Source organism: Harpia harpyja, chromosome 14, assembly GCF_026419915.1.
Source record: "Harpia harpyja isolate bHarHar1 chromosome 14, bHarHar1 primary haplotype, whole genome shotgun sequence".
NCBI classification, from domain to species: Eukaryota; Metazoa; Chordata; class Aves; order Accipitriformes; family Accipitridae; genus Harpia; species Harpia harpyja.
In genome coordinates, this window is record NC_068953.1 from 7,869,756 (window position 1) to 7,887,799 (window position 18,044).

At 48.3% G+C, this 18,044-nt stretch overlaps 1 protein-coding gene across 1 annotated transcript; it reads left to right on the forward strand.

Annotated features, from left to right (window-relative positions):
* The first annotated feature begins 13 nt into the window (after positions 1-13).
* KCTD2 (potassium channel tetramerization domain containing 2) lies at positions 14-10,641 on the forward strand. Its single transcript, XM_052807751.1, has 6 exons — positions 14-354; positions 1,783-1,891; positions 2,563-2,654; positions 3,362-3,457; positions 6,369-6,494; positions 7,110-10,641. Exons 1-6 carry the CDS (start codon positions 55-57, stop codon positions 7,137-7,139), a joined length of 753 nt encoding a protein of 250 aa, XP_052663711.1. The 5' UTR covers positions 14-54; the 3' UTR covers positions 7,140-10,641.
* The last annotated feature ends 7,403 nt before the right edge of the window (positions 10,642-18,044 follow it).

Sequence of the window (18,044 nt, forward strand, 5' to 3'; positions counted from 1 at the left end):
AGCGGCGGCGGAGCGGACGGTGATGGCGACGCGGGGCCGCTGAGCGCTACCGCCATGGCCGAGCTGGCGGCGGCGGCGGCGGAGGGGCCGCCGCGGGGCCGTACCCCCAGTCCGGGCCCTGGGGGGGCGCCGGGGCCGCCCAGCCCCCGCGCGGCCGGAGCGGCGGCGGCGGCGGGCTCCGGCGGAGCGCTGTCCCCGCCCGGCGCGGCCCGCCCGCCCGCCGCCTCCAAGTGGGTGCGCCTGAACGTGGGCGGCACGTACTTCGTGAGCACCCGGCAGACGCTGTGCCGGGAGCCCAAGTCCTTCCTGTGCCGCCTCTGTTGCCAGGACGGGCCCGAGCTCGGCTCCGACAAGGTGAGGCCGCGGCGGGGGCCGGCCCCCACCCCACCCCGGGACGGCGAGGCCCCGGACGACAGCCCCTCCTTCAGCCGCCTTAGCCCCCGCGGCAGCCGGCGTCACCGGGGAGCAGCGCCCCGACTCGCTCTATGGGCGGGGCGACGGTCCCGGCTGCCGGTGTCCCCGGGGCCAGCACCCCCTGACCCCACGGCGTGGATAAGCCGATCTCCACAGCAGCCCCCCGCCCACGGTCCCCGGGGCACACGTCACTCTGACACATGCCACCTCCTTGTCCCTTGTGTCCCCTTACACGGCCACAGAGGTGGCCGCGTCCCCAAGAACAGGGCTCAGAGTCTGCCTCCACCTCCCGCGGTGACATGACTCCCCTCAAGGAGCAAACCAGCACCTTCCCACAGTGGTTATGGCAGAGAGGGAACTAGGAGGAAACTTTTGCAGAAACAGGAATTTTAATGATTTCTCACCCTGAGCATGTATGATTTTTTATTTGATATATCTCACTTTGCTCTCATAAAAGATCACAGTGCACGTTCCTTACATGGGTGGATAGTTTTGAAGTCGTTGCACTTTATCATAAGGATTTGGCAAACAATTATTCTTGTAATTGTAGGTTTTCTGTAGGAGCCGCTGCGCAAGGTTTTGTAAATATTTTGTGGGTAGGTCAGACTGAGAATTAGTTGGGTCTCTTGCCATTCTGTTCAGAGTTTAATCAAAAGATAAATACTGGTTGTGATCAAAATAGCAGTCACCAGCATCAGTGAGTAGAAGAGATGACGTTTCAGAATGTTTTTTCACAGCTTTTTATTGCTTTAGAGCAGATTGATGGGCAGGACAAACGTTGCTTTAAAGTGATATAAGGGAGTGATATGAAAGACTTCAGAGCTGGCTCAAGAAATGCTTTTGCTTGTCTGTTGTTGGTTACTTGATGGCAATAGCTACTGTATCGCTAGATACATGGCTGGTGCATTGCAATGTGCATTTTCAGTAGTAGAAAAGAGAAAAAAGGCTACTTAAACCATCATATGCTGTTAGCAAGAACTGGAGATCCAGTTTTCCGCCAGAGTCTCCTAGTTAAAGTTGTCTGGAAAACAAATCTTGACAGAACGCAACTGCCAGCTTTTGGTTCTTATTATTGCAGTGAAGAAAAACTGCTAAGCCCTGCTTTTCTCTCCAGGTATATAAACTCTGTTCCTAGAATTGCTTAATTTGAAGCATCTGCCAGCATTATTGAGCTGCAACACTTGTAGCTGAGTTCAGATATTGGGGGGGGGGAGTTGGTTTAAATGTGGAGTCATTAGTACACCTTTCACAGTCAAATCAGTTCAGGTTCTCAGAGAAAAACTGTTCAGTTTATTGTTTTCAACTGAAATTATTTTTTTCCTGGTGCCACTTAACTATCCCTGCTTCACTCCTGTACACGCTCAACAGGATGAGACAGGGGCGTATCTCATCGATAGAGACCCCACGTATTTTGGTCCAATACTGAACTACCTCCGACATGGGAAGCTCATCATAAACAAGGAGCTTGCAGAAGAAGGTAAGAGAGAAATATAAGGGAAGAACTGCAAACGCTGTTTGATAGCAGTATCCCAGAGCCCTCATCAGAAACTTGCCTGAGCGCATAAGGTTCCTGACACGGCGCTGCGTAAGGGTGTGAGCAAGCTGCATCTCCCAGTAGTGCTGTTAGTACCGCTAGTTTCTCAGAAGGACGCTCATTAACAGGGATTAAATCATTAGATCCTGTGTCTTCCTGAAAGCAGAGGCCTGCAGCTTATAGCACAACCCATCGCTGCTCTGCTTAGCTCAAAGGCTTCTGTTGGCAGAGGAGAAGATCTGATAGCACATCTCCTCTCCCTCCACAGACAGCAGTTCTCTACAACCAGGCAGCTTCGGTGACTTTCTCCTAATGGGGCTGCACGAACAAAATAGAGATTGTACTGCGAGGTTTCTGATAATCCCATGGAACGGGGAATAATCTTTCTTAAAGATCCTCTTAAGTCACAAAAGGAGGTGACAGCTAATTGGTCATTTTCTTCCAGCCTGGGAGCATGAGATCAGTAGTACAGTCTATTCAGCATTTGGGGATTTTCTCACATCTGGGCTAGATTTGGAGTCGGGAGCAGGTGTTGCACCTTTGTAGCAGAATCATCTTCATTATGCCCTGTCCAAAGTAACAGAATTTGTCTCTACTTTTGGTTCCTTTCTCAGGGGTACTGGAAGAAGCCGAGTTTTACAATATTGCATCTCTTGTGCGGCTGGTGAAGGAGCGGATACGGGATAACGAGAACAGAACCTCTCAAGTAATGCACAGGAACATTTGTGTTATGAAGTCAGTCATTTTCTGTAGTGCAGTAGAAGGACAAGCGTGGCTGTAGACACTTCTAGTAGCAGTTCTTTGGTTTAGTAGTCATCTTTAACAGGGGGAATAAGAGCTTTTAGGTAGACCCAGGGCACAGCTAGGAAAGAGTATCCATTATGGTTTTATAAGCACAGACCACTGAGTCATCTTGTTAGCATTGTAGGGAAAGGCAATGAACAGTTAAAAAGAGGGGTCAGGAGCAAAGATGGGTAGTTATAAAGCAAAACATACTGCTTTGGTAGGTAAAGAATAGTTCAAACTCTTCCTTGTCTAAACCACTTTCTTCCCTTTATATCTGTCTCTCTGCGGCAGTTTCTCCCATTGCTGCTCAGCTGATATTAACACACCCAGTAGTTTCAATTTCAGAAGAGAATGTTTTCAAAAAGCAGTAAACAGCTTTGAAAGCCAAAGAAGCTTTGCTTTCACTGGCCCTTGGACGCCTAGAAGACTTTAAGAGAAGTGTGCCAACCGTATGTACCTTGTTTAGAATCGGTTGGATGGTCAGAAGGATGAAACCTCAGAAAGCCGTGGGGCTCAGAGTTCCTCAAATAACAAGATGAGGGAGCAGGAGAGGCTTATTAATTTTCTAGCTTGATACTAGTATAACAATTACTAAACTCACGCTTATATTTATTCTTCATGCTTTAGGGACCTGTGAAGCATGTGTACAGAGTCCTGCAGTGCCAAGAGGAAGAGCTCACACAGATGGTGTCCACTATGTCCGACGGGTGGAAATTCGAACAGGTACCATTACCAAAGAATGGCAGAATCCCTTTGAAAGCTGCATATGGAATAAGCAGAGTTTGCTATTGAATTGCACTACACGCTGCTCTTTTCTTCTGAATAAGCAGTCTGAACTGAGCAGCAGTCCACTTATGTAAAATAACTGACAGAGAAAGGCAGAATTCACTCAAACTGCCAAGAAGGATTTCATTTTCTCTGAGGACTTCTTGTATCCTTGTCAAATCCCAGAGCAATTCTTCCCTTCTCCTGCATTTCAGCACATATACCAGGCCCCAGTACAACAGTTTTATCCAGGAAAATTAATAGAGACGTGAAAAAACACAGCACAACTTTTCTGGAAGCTCAAAGCCATGACTCCTGTGTTTGCTAAAGAGGCGCTGAGTGATACGAGAAATACACTTCCTGCAGATGCCTTTGTAATGCAGCTGGTTTCGGGGTTAGGTGTCACTGAAGTTGCGTATGGCATTAGTTCCAGATTTGGTTTCTGGAATCAAATACAGTCCTCTTCTTTAGGAGGACAGAGAACTGGAAACCAGCTGGCCTGCATGTTAATGCTATATTAAGAAACTGCAGAATAGGCTCTGTGGATTACAGCTCTGCTGTCTTCCCAATTAGTCCAGCTTCAGTACAAGTGGATGTTGTGGGAAGTGTGCTGACACGAAGTGAGGCACAGGATTAGCAACAGCGCTTGCATCACTTGTTCATATATATCTGTTCCATAGTGCCTGAAAACTCCTATTGAGTAGTGGAGAGGCAGCCAAAAACTCTTGCTCCTGTGAGCCACTAGCTGCTTTATGGAAATGCAGTTCTCCAACACCCAGGTTTTGCTCTCCGGAAATTTACTTGACAGAATTTGTCTTTCACACACACATGTATGCACCCCCAAAACCAAAAGGCTATAGGCAGTGCCCTACACGGGAATCTGCACCCTTACATCTTTCCTAGTCTTGCTTTTCAAATCTGTAACGAGAGGGTCCAGATACTAGTTACAAGCAAATGCTAGTGTGTTCCCTTCTAGTTCCCTCCCTCCCTTTGCCATCCACAACCTCTGCACAAACCACCAAGATCCCTGCCAGCTTCCTTCCTATACACCGCAGGCACCAGGAAAATTTCGGGCACATCCCACTCCAGCATGCTCCCACCATCACGAGCTGTTCTTGCCCTCCCCAGAACTTTCATTCAGTTCAAACAGCACCAAAGGCAGCAAGCCTAAACAGGACAGACAGATGCAATGCTTTGGTCAGGGCTAGACCTCACGCCTCTCTCCAGCTGGGAGATGGTCCACACTGGGTCACAGAGCAGGAACATGGCAATGGTGCAGCACGGGATACGTCCCATGCTGAAACAGGCCCTGCTGGGAGGCACATTGTAGGTGCAGCCTATTGCCAAGGTCTTTCCCCAGATGTACAACCCAGCATGGCTTCTGCCCTCCCCCAAATCACAACTCTTGGCATGCTGAGACATGTTAGGAAAGATGGTAACAAAGGTACATATTGGGGACAAAGAGAGTCTATTGCTAAATCTTAGCCTGGATGCCAACGACTGAACAGAGCAGACATTCCCTTCGTGGGCTCTTTGGATCCAGTCACTTCATAACATCCAAAAGTCTGGTTCAGAAACCTGCAGGAAAGCCAGGAGTGGTAAAAGCTGTTGCAGCCTTGTTGTCTGTCAGGCTTGGGTTCTCAGGGGAGCATGTGGCCTTTCAGGTTCTTTGCGTTATACCATTCAGTCCTGCTTAAATTAAGGATGGAATAGAGATTTGCTATTTCAAATGGAAATCCATTCTCCTGTCCACCTACAGTTCAGTAGTCTGGAAAATGGCTATCTTTATCAAAAGATACTTTGTGTTTGCTGAGTAAATAGTGGTGTGTGGTATTGAAATATCCGAGACCTTAAACAGTCAAGACAGGGAGCAGGGAAGCAAAAGAAAAAAATATATCCTTTTTTTATCCTGTATCTATCTTTTGCCCTCAGCACAAACATCAAAACCTATTTAAAACAGTACTGGAGGTCAGTCAGTACGGCAGCCCCCCAGGTCTTCCTGCAGCTGCACTGTAACCATATAGATAGTCGTCTGTCTAGGAAGGCTGTTGACTGCATCTGTCTCATAAATATGGAACTGTCTCTTCTAAAATCCATTAGGACATGGAAGTTAGGGTGCATGCTCCATATTAAAGTTTCCTAGATATACACAGTTGATAAGATTCACATTGCTTTCTTCAGATGACTTAGATTTATTATCTGGAAAGCAGAACTGAGTTGTAAATGACAAATTAGCTCTGCACTCCAGGATATCCTTTTAATGTAATAATGATAAATGAAACAGATGGGATTTCTTGGATCGAGTCCAGACCCCTCGTCACAACAGTAATAGAATATAATCCCATTTATACAGATATCAAACTCCATCTTGACAACATCTACGTAAAGAATGGTGCCAGTTTGCCACATGTCCCCTAGTTATCTAACATCTGTCTGTGGTAAAGAATTGCCTTTCCAGTTTTTACACATCAAAGTCACAAGGCAAGTTGAGAGCTGAGTTCAACATAGTCTGGACCAGGAAGTCTGCATTGCCTGCCCCATATCTGAATTAGCTGGATATTATATATTGCAAAACCTGTTGCAAAATCTGATGTATTTTTCCTTTTTCTGCCCTCAGTAATTGGAAAATGTTCTGTTATGTTCAGCATTACAGTTTTAGGCTGGAATTTCTTCCTGGGGCTCCAGGTGCCACCAGAGGGCTCTGGAGCTCGGCTGTATCCCTGCCTTACACACAGGAAAGCCTGTGACACAGGAGGCTACAGGTCCAGAACGGGTCTCACTGGACAGTCGTACCTCACAAAGCAATTGTAGGAATAAAGCAAAAGTCAAGACTTATTGATAGTTACCTTGGCTGTCTCCTGTTGCACAGCTGATCAGCATTGGATCTTCCTATAACTACGGGAATGAAGACCAGGCAGAATTCCTCTGTGTTGTGTCCAGGGAGCTCAACAATTCTACCAATGGCATTGTCAAGGAGCCAAGCGAGAAGGCAAAGGTAAGGCATCTGCTCAGCTGTATTGACTTGAATTCCCCTATGCAAAGAAAAAGCCCTTCTTCCACTAGCAGATCCATAATTTGCAGTAGCAATTCTGTGTACCAGCTCTGCTATTTCCTCCTGTATGTGTGATCTTCCCTTCTTGGAAGATTTCACATTTTACTGTAGGACGAGAGCTAAGGCTCTTTGTATGCTTCAAATTAAGACAAAAAAATTGGAGGAAAGAGGTAGACTTGAAAAAGAAGGACAGCATAGCAAGAACCTTTGAGATTGGTCACATTTTGTGGTTGAAGGATGCTGCAGGATGTTGCAGGGAGGGACAAGCTTTTTTTTCCTCTTTCAATCCACTCTTTTTTTTTTTTTTTTTCCCCAGGATAGCAACAAAAGGTGACATTCTTAACTCCTGGCAGGCAGCTAAGCAGGATTTCTAGAGAAGGGACTCAGTCAGCTCAGTCAGACAGACCAGCCTGTCATTTGTTACAGTAGCATAAAAGTCAGCAAGCTACTCTCACTTTAGTCCATCTTTCCTTTCTCTGCAAAAAACAAGGACTCTGAACATGAACTTTTGCATCTAAGCTTGTCCAAGGTATTTACAGAAGCTCTTTTCTTTTTCAGATTCTTCAAGAGCGGGGATCCCGGATGTAATTCAAGTGTCCACTCCGTTAAAACTCCCAGATGTCAAAAGGGCAGTCTAGCTGGGCAGAGCATCTCTCCGCAATGCAACCTTGCCCTTGTACAGTAACCAAGCTAATGCAAAGCAAAGCCGAGCCTGTCCTGCCAATGGCGAATAATTCTGGTCATAACCAAAGGCTTCCCTCTTACCCTGGAAACCAAGGAAGGAAAAGACTCTTCCAGTTGGATGGTCCTTTCCACAAGTATTTGTTTTATTTTCTTGGCCAGCGCTGTATTGAATTTTTCCAACAATGGCTGGGCCAGATTCCCAGTCAGAGCCTTTGCGAAGGTTGCTCAGGTCCACAGGCCCTTGTAATCAATGCCACCTTCCACAGGCTGGCGTCGGTGGGAAGATCTGTATTTGAGCTGTGCCATTTCTTGCACCCAGGTCTGCCACCAGAAAGTGCAGGGACCTTGCAGTGCTCCCCCTCCTGTCAGCCAGCCCCCCCAAATCAGAAGAACAGGGCTTTAAAAGGAGGAACAAAACAACCACTCGTAAAAAACCCACACAAACTTTTCCATTCTTGCTTTGTATTTGTTCCTTGTTCAATTCCTAAGAGCTGAGTTTAGATACTAAGGGGAGGGGAGTTGTGTGTACATCTAACACAGGTCTCGTTGTTAACACTATTGCATATGGGCTCCTGGCATTTTCCAAAGCCCATTACTTCGCGTGCATAAACAGAGAGACCTGTGTTCACCCAGAACAGTGATAGAGTGATAGTTTTGTCATTTACACTTCTCTGCTGAAGAAGAGTGGTGACATGTTCCCCTCCAATACCCTGCCACGGCCATATCTTAGCCTGGTGCAAAGTCACAAGGTTAGGGACTTGTTGCTGCCAAGTTCAGCTTTGCCTTGTTTGTCTCCAGCAGCGTGGGCTCTCTGTCTCCTTCCTTCTCACCAAGGGAGGACTTCAGGCAGAATTTCTTTTGTACTGTAGTAAGCAGGTAGGTTTGTTTTAACCCATGAGATCCTTTGCGGAGGAGATCCCCTATTTACATGCAGTGATTTATCTGCAGCCCCCTCATGTCCCCACCTTTAAGAGATCACCTCAAATTACAGAGGGGCATCACAGAGTTGGGGTGGGGGGGTTTGGTGAAAAGTTGCCAAACTGTTGTAATGTTTCTTGTCCAAAGTGATGTGTCGACTTCTGTGACCTTTCTTTTTTTTTTCCTTTTCCTTTTTTTTTCTTTTGGAATGCCTTGGATGGATGTGCAAAATGTTCGTTTGTGCCTCTCTTGAATTCTAATCTTAGCCAAACTGCAGTCACTGGTTCCCCTCTGTTCATCCGTGCCATCCCTAACCAAGGGCATGTCCCTTTTAGTCTGGTAAATGGAATTTCTTAGGAATTTGCTGCATGTTCTTCCCTTTTCATCCTGGCTTTGTTCTTTGCAGCCTAAGTGTCCAGACACTTGGGTCTTTTTGAGTCAAGTCCCAAACTGACATTAAACGCAAAGCTTCAGAGATGCTGGAATTCAGAGACATTGACAAGCTCAGAGCAGGTGTTTCTCAATAAGGTACCAGAAAATTCCTCACTTGGACTGAGGAGTTGGGCTCCTTTCTGGAGGACTTCAGCTACCTGTGGTCTCCGTAAAGTTTTGACATAGAATTAGGTAGGTTCCCCATCTTATCACTTGTTGCTGACAGGGCCTTGCAGCAGCATTGCCAACAGTCGGTCCAACAACCAGTTGAGCAAACAAGACATGCAGCAAAGACACTGAGTGATACTGCTGCACTCTCTGCCTCTTTTCAGTCCTGTACGTATTCTTGCCTGTCCTCTCCCATCCTGCTTTGCCAACGTACCTCCTCCGGTGGAGGCTTTGCCTCATTCTCAAGACAGACTGGTTAATTTATCTGTGCTAGTTTAATCCTGGTAACAACAGACCGTGCCAAATGTCTTTGAATTCACGTTGTGTCAGTTACAGGCTGTTGAAACGCAGCTGGCTTGCCATCACGCTGAAGAACCCAGCTCTTCTTCCCTCCATCTTCCCTGTTTATAATGTGGTGAGATGGTATTGGTGTGATTAGACCGTACGCCTTGGCTGGGCCTAAATAACACTGTGATGTGTATAGATATCTCTCCTCTGTCAGTATCTTGTAGCCTCAGTCATTGTCCATCTGTGCTCACAGCTAAGAGATCAAGAAGCACATGTATGCGAGTTAGCAGCCTAAAAAGCCCTTTAACACTCTCATCTGTCTTCTTTCCCTTCCTCAGAGGAAGGAGTTTCTGGGAACTGGTCAAGAAATATCAAACTAGAGGCAGCAGGATCTGGTTGAGCTGCGTGTCACATCAATGCCAGCTGAGCACCTTGCTTTTCAAACCATGGAGCTCAAAGCAACAGTAGTTGCAAAGGGAGACTTTGTCCAGTACAACTCAAGTAGATAAAAATGATACCTCCTTGCTTTTTTTGCATCACCAAAAATGCCATATGTAGTGAAGCCCACGAGAGGATTGCCTGATGCAAGAGTGATGCCATCACTCTCCCCTCTGAGCCACAGAGCCCCAAAATTACCGTTACCAGTTGAATGGAACAGCTATTTAACTCACGTGCACAAGAAAGACTATCAAAGTTGCATCTCGGTTTTCCCCTCCACACTGCTTTCTGCAGTGAGGACATGCCAGGGGATTGAAGACTCTTGGGGTTCAATTGCAGAGTCTTTAAGTTCAACAGAACAAGTTAATGGTAGAAAACCAATCATTGGTACTGGACACTCAAGTTTTGGGTGACATTTAGGACCAGGCATGAAGTCCATCCAGAGCAGGTACATTCCAAGTGAAGGATTTCTCCTTTCCCAACTGTGCTAGGTCACCTTTACCCTGAGACCAAGGCTGGTCTCAGCATTATGCACCAGTTGCATCCCTTCTGTGCTCGAGACAGGGCTTTTCCTTCCATTGCCTTTCACTCAGTCACAACTATATCAAAACTAGTGCTGAATTAGAATGAAATTTGTCCCATTCACTCTAAAAAAGGTAGCATGTTGTGGTGAGTAGGGTAGGTCAGCAGGGGTAGATCTACTGGCTATCCAAGAGTGCGTGTGCCTCTTGGGAAGCTTTGCTGTAAAGCATTAATCCTGGGAATGGACAGTATGACACCTTGGATTTTTTTAAACTGTCCCAGTGGCCTAAATTGTTCCATTATGGCAAGACTGGAAATATCCTCTTAAAGTGTCTTTGTTTCTGCACATTTTTAAAAATCGATTTTTCTCAGGGGTGACTGAGTGGGCTGAGGCAAAGGGGGCATGGTTCGCTGCGGGGCGGTGGGACGGAGCAGCTCCCCAGTCCTGCAGCTGGGCCGTGGGCTCCTCCCCTCGCGTTTGCCTGCAAACCCGGAGGTTTTGTACAGTTTGTCACGTGTCAGTGCCCTTTGCTACTGTTTCTCTTTGTTTATTAAATGTGTTTGAATAACAGTTGAGATGCTGTGATTAATTTTTTTTTTCAATAAAGATTCTGAAATGGGTTTGAAAAGTTTGAACAAACAGTCTGCAGCCTGCTGCTTTCTCTGCATCCATTTGCCACCTTACCACACAAATACTACAGTATGGGGAAAGAAACATGCAAATTGTGTACCCGCTTCTGACTCTACTTATAACAATGATTTGCTAAGAGGAGAATATAATTAGATTTTGGAGTCTTTCTAGGTTACTTTCAGAGAAAAAGGCAAACTGAAGCATGTTTCTGATTTTCTGTTACACAAAAGAATCTGAACTTCTACATTGATCTTTACCATTTCCACTGACAACCACAAGGAAGTAGAACATTAACACAAGCATTAAATGTGAGTAGCTAAGAAAGGAAGAGGATTTTTTTTTTGTCAGCTTCCGTTTGCTAAACCCCTACTCAACTCTGGACCAGCAGACGTGGCAAAAAGGTCTGACCGTTTCAGACAGCTTTGCCCCTTCCTCTACCACAAAAGAGCCACGTTGAACATCTGCAGAAGCTTGCAAACAGCTCTCCACTTTCCACGCAAGACCAAAGATACAAGGTTCTTGCCATCACCAAGACAAATGGAATGAACATGAGAAAAATAAAGTGGAGTTTCTTAAAGCTAGCTTCCCCTTGTGTTCTGAGCCCGCAGCTGACTGCTGGGCGAGAGACTGCCCTGGGCATGTGGCATTATCCCAGAAACACTGGAGGATGTTTTAAATAGTTGGTCTATTGCGTCCACCCCGAAAGCTGCCAGCCTTCCCCACGTTTGTGACCTTAGCGAGACCAGTGGATTAGCTGAGATTTAGGTTCTTTCCTGTTTACAGGGTATTGCAACTCAGAAACGCTTGGAACACAGAGATACCAACAGATGGACAAGCAGCAGGGAGGCAGAGAGGCAAACCAGTCAAGCTTTGGTGATGCCGAAAGTTGGGCAACATTGACGATTCGGGCCAACATGGGGAAAAGGAGGAGGAGGAGCAAAAACATAAGTGAAGAATGGGAAAACTTGGATTAATTTAGTCTTACTTTTGACTACAAGTGGCTGTTGCCTGCTGTAGCTACTCTGAAGGCTGCCCTGCAGGCACGCTGCCTGCCTCCATCCCGACCACAACAGGAGCCTCAAAGCAACAGAGCAGGGAGGGGGTTGGCACGTCCCCAAACCAGGGTTTAACACCAACGTGGTGGAAGAAGACAAGACTGTCCCCTCACAGGGAGCTCAGCAGCATGGGGGGCAGAAACCATGGCTGAGCCAAGTCACCACTTAGCATGGGTTGATTGAAGACGGTACTTTTCAAACCTCCTTGACCCCATCCCCACATCTCCGTTCCAGACCTGACTGCAGGTCTGGACTGCCAGCGAACTTGCCCAAAGTAAAGCCATGCTCAAGTGCCGGCAGCATCTTGGGCAGAGATGGAAACTGCAGGGCTGGCACTGCTGACGCCACATGCATATTTGATCACATTCACAAGGTAGGACTTGTCAGCAGAAATTCAGATTACAGCCAGCATTTCAGGCCTGCAGCCATAACCTCCCTGCTCTCCCACTTTAGGACTGTCCTATAAGGCCATGTAGGCAGGAAAAGCCTTTGTGCAGGACCTTTAACCAGCTACAGATCCGCCAGGCAGGCGGTTCCTCTAACACAATGCTATATCACCATGCAGAAGACACGAGCGTCACTCAGCGTTTTCTGCAGAAACCGCAAGCTGGAGCCACCAAGCCTTTGCGCCATCCCTTGCTTTCCCATCCAAGGCTGTGCAACCCACTTAACTCCTTTTAAAAAATATTTCTTTACTTCTTGCTGCAGAAAACACAGGCGATGCCCCAGCATTACCAAGTGACGAGAGGTTAGGCTGGATAGGCAGCAGCGCTGCATGTCTTACCTTACCCAGAATAAGAATGAACCCAACGCACCACCTCTGAATAAGCAGGTCCTGTTGTTGCCAGGGGGCAGGCCAAAACTCAGCCATCCCTGTTGCCAAAACCCAGGCAGCTCTAGATCTGTTGCAGCAGCAGGAGAAGGGAAAGAGGGGGACGGTTTGCAGCAGAACTGGCGTCAGCAGAGGGTTAAGGCCCTGGCTCTTGGCTGGGTTTGTCAGAGCACCCCAGGCTGCCTCCAAACCCTGCTGCCCCGAGAAGATGCAGGATGCTCAGTGGAGGCACCTTCCCAGAGACAAGCAGCTCCTGTGCCCGAGGGGCTCCATCCCTGGGGCTGTGCCACCACCAAGGCAGGAGGCAGCACAAAAACACCCAAGTAGCTTAGTAGCTACAGGTGGCAGGATTTGGTCCCTCCTACCCCGCAGAGGCAACTGGGGGAAATAAATTCCCCAGGTGGCTTTGCCAGGTGCTTGGGAGGAAGATGAGTAACAAAACATAGCTGAGATTTTGCGATAGCCACAGAGTAAAGGCAATAAGTAGCGCACGCATCCAAGCTGCGGCGGATGGACTTTAAAACCACTTTATCAGCCTTTTCTGCATTGGAAAGGGCATAAAAGGAGCAGTCCCACATCCCTCCTCTGGAAGGAAAGGCTCAGGCTCCTGCCAGGGCTGAGCCCACCCCGGCCACCACGCTGTGGCCGGGGGCCACCTGGCTCCCTGGTGCTGGGGCTCACCTCACCACAATACCACAGAGCTCCCATTAGTCACCCCAGCCGGCAGCTCGGCTTGCCCCTGCCAGTTTTGCCTGGAGCACAATTCATTTGTTTTTCTGGCCTGCCCGCTCATGTCTGTGGACAGAGAGGAAACCTGAATTGACATTACAGATAGGAAAGGGTTTTAGCAGCATCAAGCCACCTATCAGCATCTGACTGCTTAGCCTGGGGCTCCAGCAAAAAGCAGTGGAAACTCCGCACACGTCTGGGAGGGTGAAACCCAGTGCTGCAGAGGTCTGGCCACAGCCATAAGTGCATCTTGCACAACACATATGCTCTTCTGCTCTGCCTCAGGCTCTCATGTAAAGACGAAGGTCAGTTCGTCACTTACCCACCCACCTTCACCCGGAACAAAGTCATCAAGCCAGATCTATTTGCAGACAGAAAGCCTGCAGATATTTTCAACCCAGCTTACTGATGTGTTTGGGAAACAAGAACCTTAGCCATGTCCTTCCACCTTCACCTAGGTTCGGAGACAGTCACTGAAGGTTTAGCCCAACTTTCATATGGGCAAATAACCCCCACCTACCCTCTCCTTTCCAGGGCTGGAGAAACACATTGGTTTCTCCAAACCACAGTAAAGGAGCTGCAATCCCCTAGCAATTGCCTTCAGATCGTGGTATAACAGATGAGCAAAGGCATCGATATTTGACCTTCTGGCAATATTTCCTATTAGAGGCCCCCATCCCTCCTACGGGTTCCCCAGACTTCAGCAGATGGGAGTCTGATACAAGTCCATCATCAGTCTGAAGCGTGAGGAGTTCTCAAGTTTCATGGGTCTCGCACAGATCCTCAGTGAGCTGAGAGCTCAGCTGGTCTCTGCGTCACCAAGAAAATCCTTGGGAAAGGTGAGCACCTTCCACCTGTGATTTAGCTCAGGGCAGTCTGGGCAGCAGGTCCTTCAGCACAGCGAGGAAAACACGCACCAGTGATCTTGATGAATTCAAATGACAGTGGCTAAAAATGAGGAAAAATGTTTGGGCAACCAAGCAAAGAGCCAGGCCCTTAACCCGGGCACTGAGTTCAAGATGTCTCAGAAAAGCAGGCAGATTAGTCACTAAAGGGCTAGGAAATACTCAGTGAACAGTCATCCTCATCCTAATATTTCAGTGGATTTTCATCTAAAATTTGAATGCAGAGAAACATATAAAAAGTAAGAAGGGGATGGTTGTATTTGCCAAACCAAAGGGGTTTTGCCTATGAAATAAATGCTCACGGCCACATTTTGCTCTTTCCACACACACCCCTGACAAGATGACCCTAAGGCACACAGCGACCTGCACTTCCCAGCGGGATGAAGAGCTCCTGTCTTTCCTTTTCCAGGAATCACAAGGCTGAACATCGTGATCCCTCTGGGTGTGGGCAGGAAGAGCCTAGGTGTCGGCACTAAGTTATTCTAGCTCCTTTCCTGCCCTGCTGTGACTTCTAGGCATCACCTGCACCTTCCTTAGAGCAATCGTCCTTGGACAAGAGACCTGAGCAGGACCTGGCTGGGATGACAGAGGACCTGCTGAGAGCAGCACAGCCAAAGCTGCTTCTTTTGGCTCACTGGAGCCCAAAACCCTGCTGGCTTCCTAAAAACCATGCTCCACAAGTTCCGGCTGTGCACCTTCAATCCCCCACAACCTCCTACACCTGCTCCAAGAATCCAGTAGCCAGCCACAGGGAAATGCTTCTCTTGATCCTTCCCCCACTAAATCCCATATTCCTCATTAATAAAAGCCAAGGTAAATGACAATCAAGAGCTTGACAGGTAAGATCTGCTAGAGGGAAACCCTCTTGCCACTGCTCAGGGTCCCCAGATATCAGTCCATGGGAGAGATGGGCTGCAGCATGGTTAGACTCTCACCCACAGCTGCAACACAGCCCATTGCACCCACCCCATGCCACAACCTCATCTACTGGCTAGAGTTTTCATGCAGCTAATGATAAGGTAATTCCATTTCTTCAAAAGCCCCACTTTTCAGAGAACACACCAGCCTCCCTCACCTTCACAAATGCAGGAAATGGCTGAAAGAAAAGCACCAGCAGCTTCCAGATATCCTCAATAACCTCAGCCAGGTTCCTATCAAAGACCTCCGTCCATTTGGGTAGTCCTGTGTCAGCGTTGGTCCCCGTCTCTGTCCCGCTGCCAAGGCAGCACAAACCCACAGCACAGGGCAACGTGGCAGGTCAGGGCATCACACAGCACAAGCCAGAGCCACTTCCAAAGCCACTTCCAGTGCGAATTTACACAAGCACGTCTTTTGCAAACTCATCTCCGGAGCCATCCCCATTGCCTTGGGAAGAGCTGCCCTTCCTGGCACCGACTTCCCTGCCTACTGCACAAAGCACAGGCTCTAGGAAAGCCACAGTCAGCGACCGCGGGGGGGATGGCAGCAGTCAGGAGGGCAAGGGCCAGCTTGCACACCAACCATTTGCAATCACCCACCAGCTGGAGATTTGCCATCAGGTTAAAGAGCAGGGACAAGCCACATCTTGCTGGATTCCTGCAAGCTGATGGGAGCTGTCAGTGCGTGCTCTGGTGCCAGCTGCCTCCTCATCCCCCATTTCCCATCTCCACACCAAGCAGTGTTATCCCCCAGTACTGGCTAATGGTCATTAAACCTGGTCCCAAAAGCGGGATTTCTCACCTGGTGTTACACCCACATTCTTGGTGACTAATGTGCACAAAACAGCCAGGCAGATCCAAAGTCAACCCAGGAGAGCAGAAAACAGTGGTGAGACAGATCAAAGATCAATCTAGGCAAGGAGCTGGGCTTAAGTGTAGCTGGGGGAAAAAATGGGGTGGAGGGCATGTGAGAAGAGGCCCCAGATGAGGCTGGTCAGGCTAATTAAGACCTATTAGTGCAGGCAGGACCCTGTTGCCCTTTGTAGGGGAAGGACATGGGAGCAATGCAATGGGAACTGCTTGGGAAACTCATGATAAACCAGCACTTCCCCCATCCTTGGCACAGTCCCATTTTCTCAGCACCAGCAGAGCTGGTCTGTAGGGGTTTTGCCAGGATTGTTCAGATCCTGTTCCTGCCTCAGTCTCAGGCCAGGAATCTGTTTTCAGGTGCTCTGAGAGCTCAGTTTTTGCTGGGTCTGTCTGGGTTCAAGAGAAGGATCAGAGCAGGAGTTTAATTTGGGACTGAACCTGGGGCGGGAATAGCTCCCTGCCCTGAACTGCTCTGCAATCCCACAGCTGAAATGTCACTTAGTTTTCCTTTTTTTTTAAAACAAACAAACAACCCCCCCACACTTCCTCTGTGAGATTCCATCTGTCGGATGATTTGCTAATCTGGATCTCTGGAACAAATTCAACTAGTCTTTCTCAAAAACAATTTGCAAGCTCTGAAGCATTTGCACTTTGGTTTCCAGGCAAATGGTCTGCCCCAAAACTGCTGCTGAGGCTCCTGAGCTCGGGACTGGCTTACGGAGCCGTAACATGCTGGTAAGGACATGCACAGAGGCAGGGACTTGCAGCCACCTCCATCGTGCCCTAGGCACAGCCTGTCCCTTAAGGGCTGCAAGCGACTGCTGACAAGTGACATCGCGCAGACACAAGGCTGTAGTGTTGGGCCAGGCTGTGCCACTTGGGCCAATGCTTTAATCAGAGCTAGATCTGGATTCTCTGCTGTCAACTTACTGGGTGACCTTGGAAAAGTCAGCTGGGATGTAATACAACCTACCTGGGAGAGGATGGCAAAGCAAGCCAAGATCTCAGGATGAAAAGGTACTTGAAAAGGTACTTTAAAAGTCACTTATAAAGGTATTTACCAAGACAAGTGTTTGACTTTCCTACCCCCAACAGACACTGAGTACTGAGTGACCCCAAAAACCAGTTTACCACCCTGCTCAGCTTACAGTAAACATCTCATTTCTGTGCATGCAGTTTATTTTACACATTCATAAAATACATGTCCAGCCCACACGGGGCTGAGCTGGGGCAGCAGGAGGATGCTGCTGCAAGCCACGCAGCAGGATACAGAGACCTAATGTACCACGAACAAGAAACTTTCTGCTCCATTTCCATCCCTGCTGCCAAGCCACAGGCATTGCCTGGTCTCTGAACGCCGCTCCAAGCCCCATTGCTGGGGGCAGCGGTTCTGCCTCCACCCCAGCCACACTCCTGACTTCCCTGCTGAACCCTGCTGCCGGGTCTCCCTCCTGAGTGGCTGTAGGGGAGAAGTGGACTGCTCTTCTCACCCCAGAGGTATCTACCAGCTGCAAGCTTTTACTGAGGACAAGATACAGAGATCATCATCATTTCCAGGCTAAATATAAACCTCTTTCTAGGAGGTGAGCTACAGAAATACCCCAGGCCCTTGTGTTTCTCAGCATAAAGGGCTGCCTGCCCTTGCAGGGAGCAGCCAGCAACCCTCATGCCAGCAGCTGCTTGTCCCCCATTACAGCTGAGGGAAACTGAGGCACAGAAGAAGCAGGGAGAATCACTGTGAGCACTCCTGGTCTGCTGCCATGAACAACTACTAGGGCTGTTCCATCACAACTAGGGAAATCAAGAAGGCTTGAATGCTGGTGTCCTGGGGGTCACTGAAGAAGAAGAAGATGTTTGGACCTGAACAAGAGAGAATTAGCTCATCAGGGAAGACAGTGACTGGCAGAGAGTGGCTGGAAAGAAAGACTGAAACCATCCAGGGCACCCATGTGTCCCCAGGCATTGCACCAGCTGGTAGAGGGAAGCACCTTTGCACCGGTTCATCTGCTCCGCACACTGTTTGCAGTAGACACCCAGGTGTGGCTATTGCTATGAACTTCAATCCTATTCCCAACACTATTAGCACAAGATGATCACATCATGT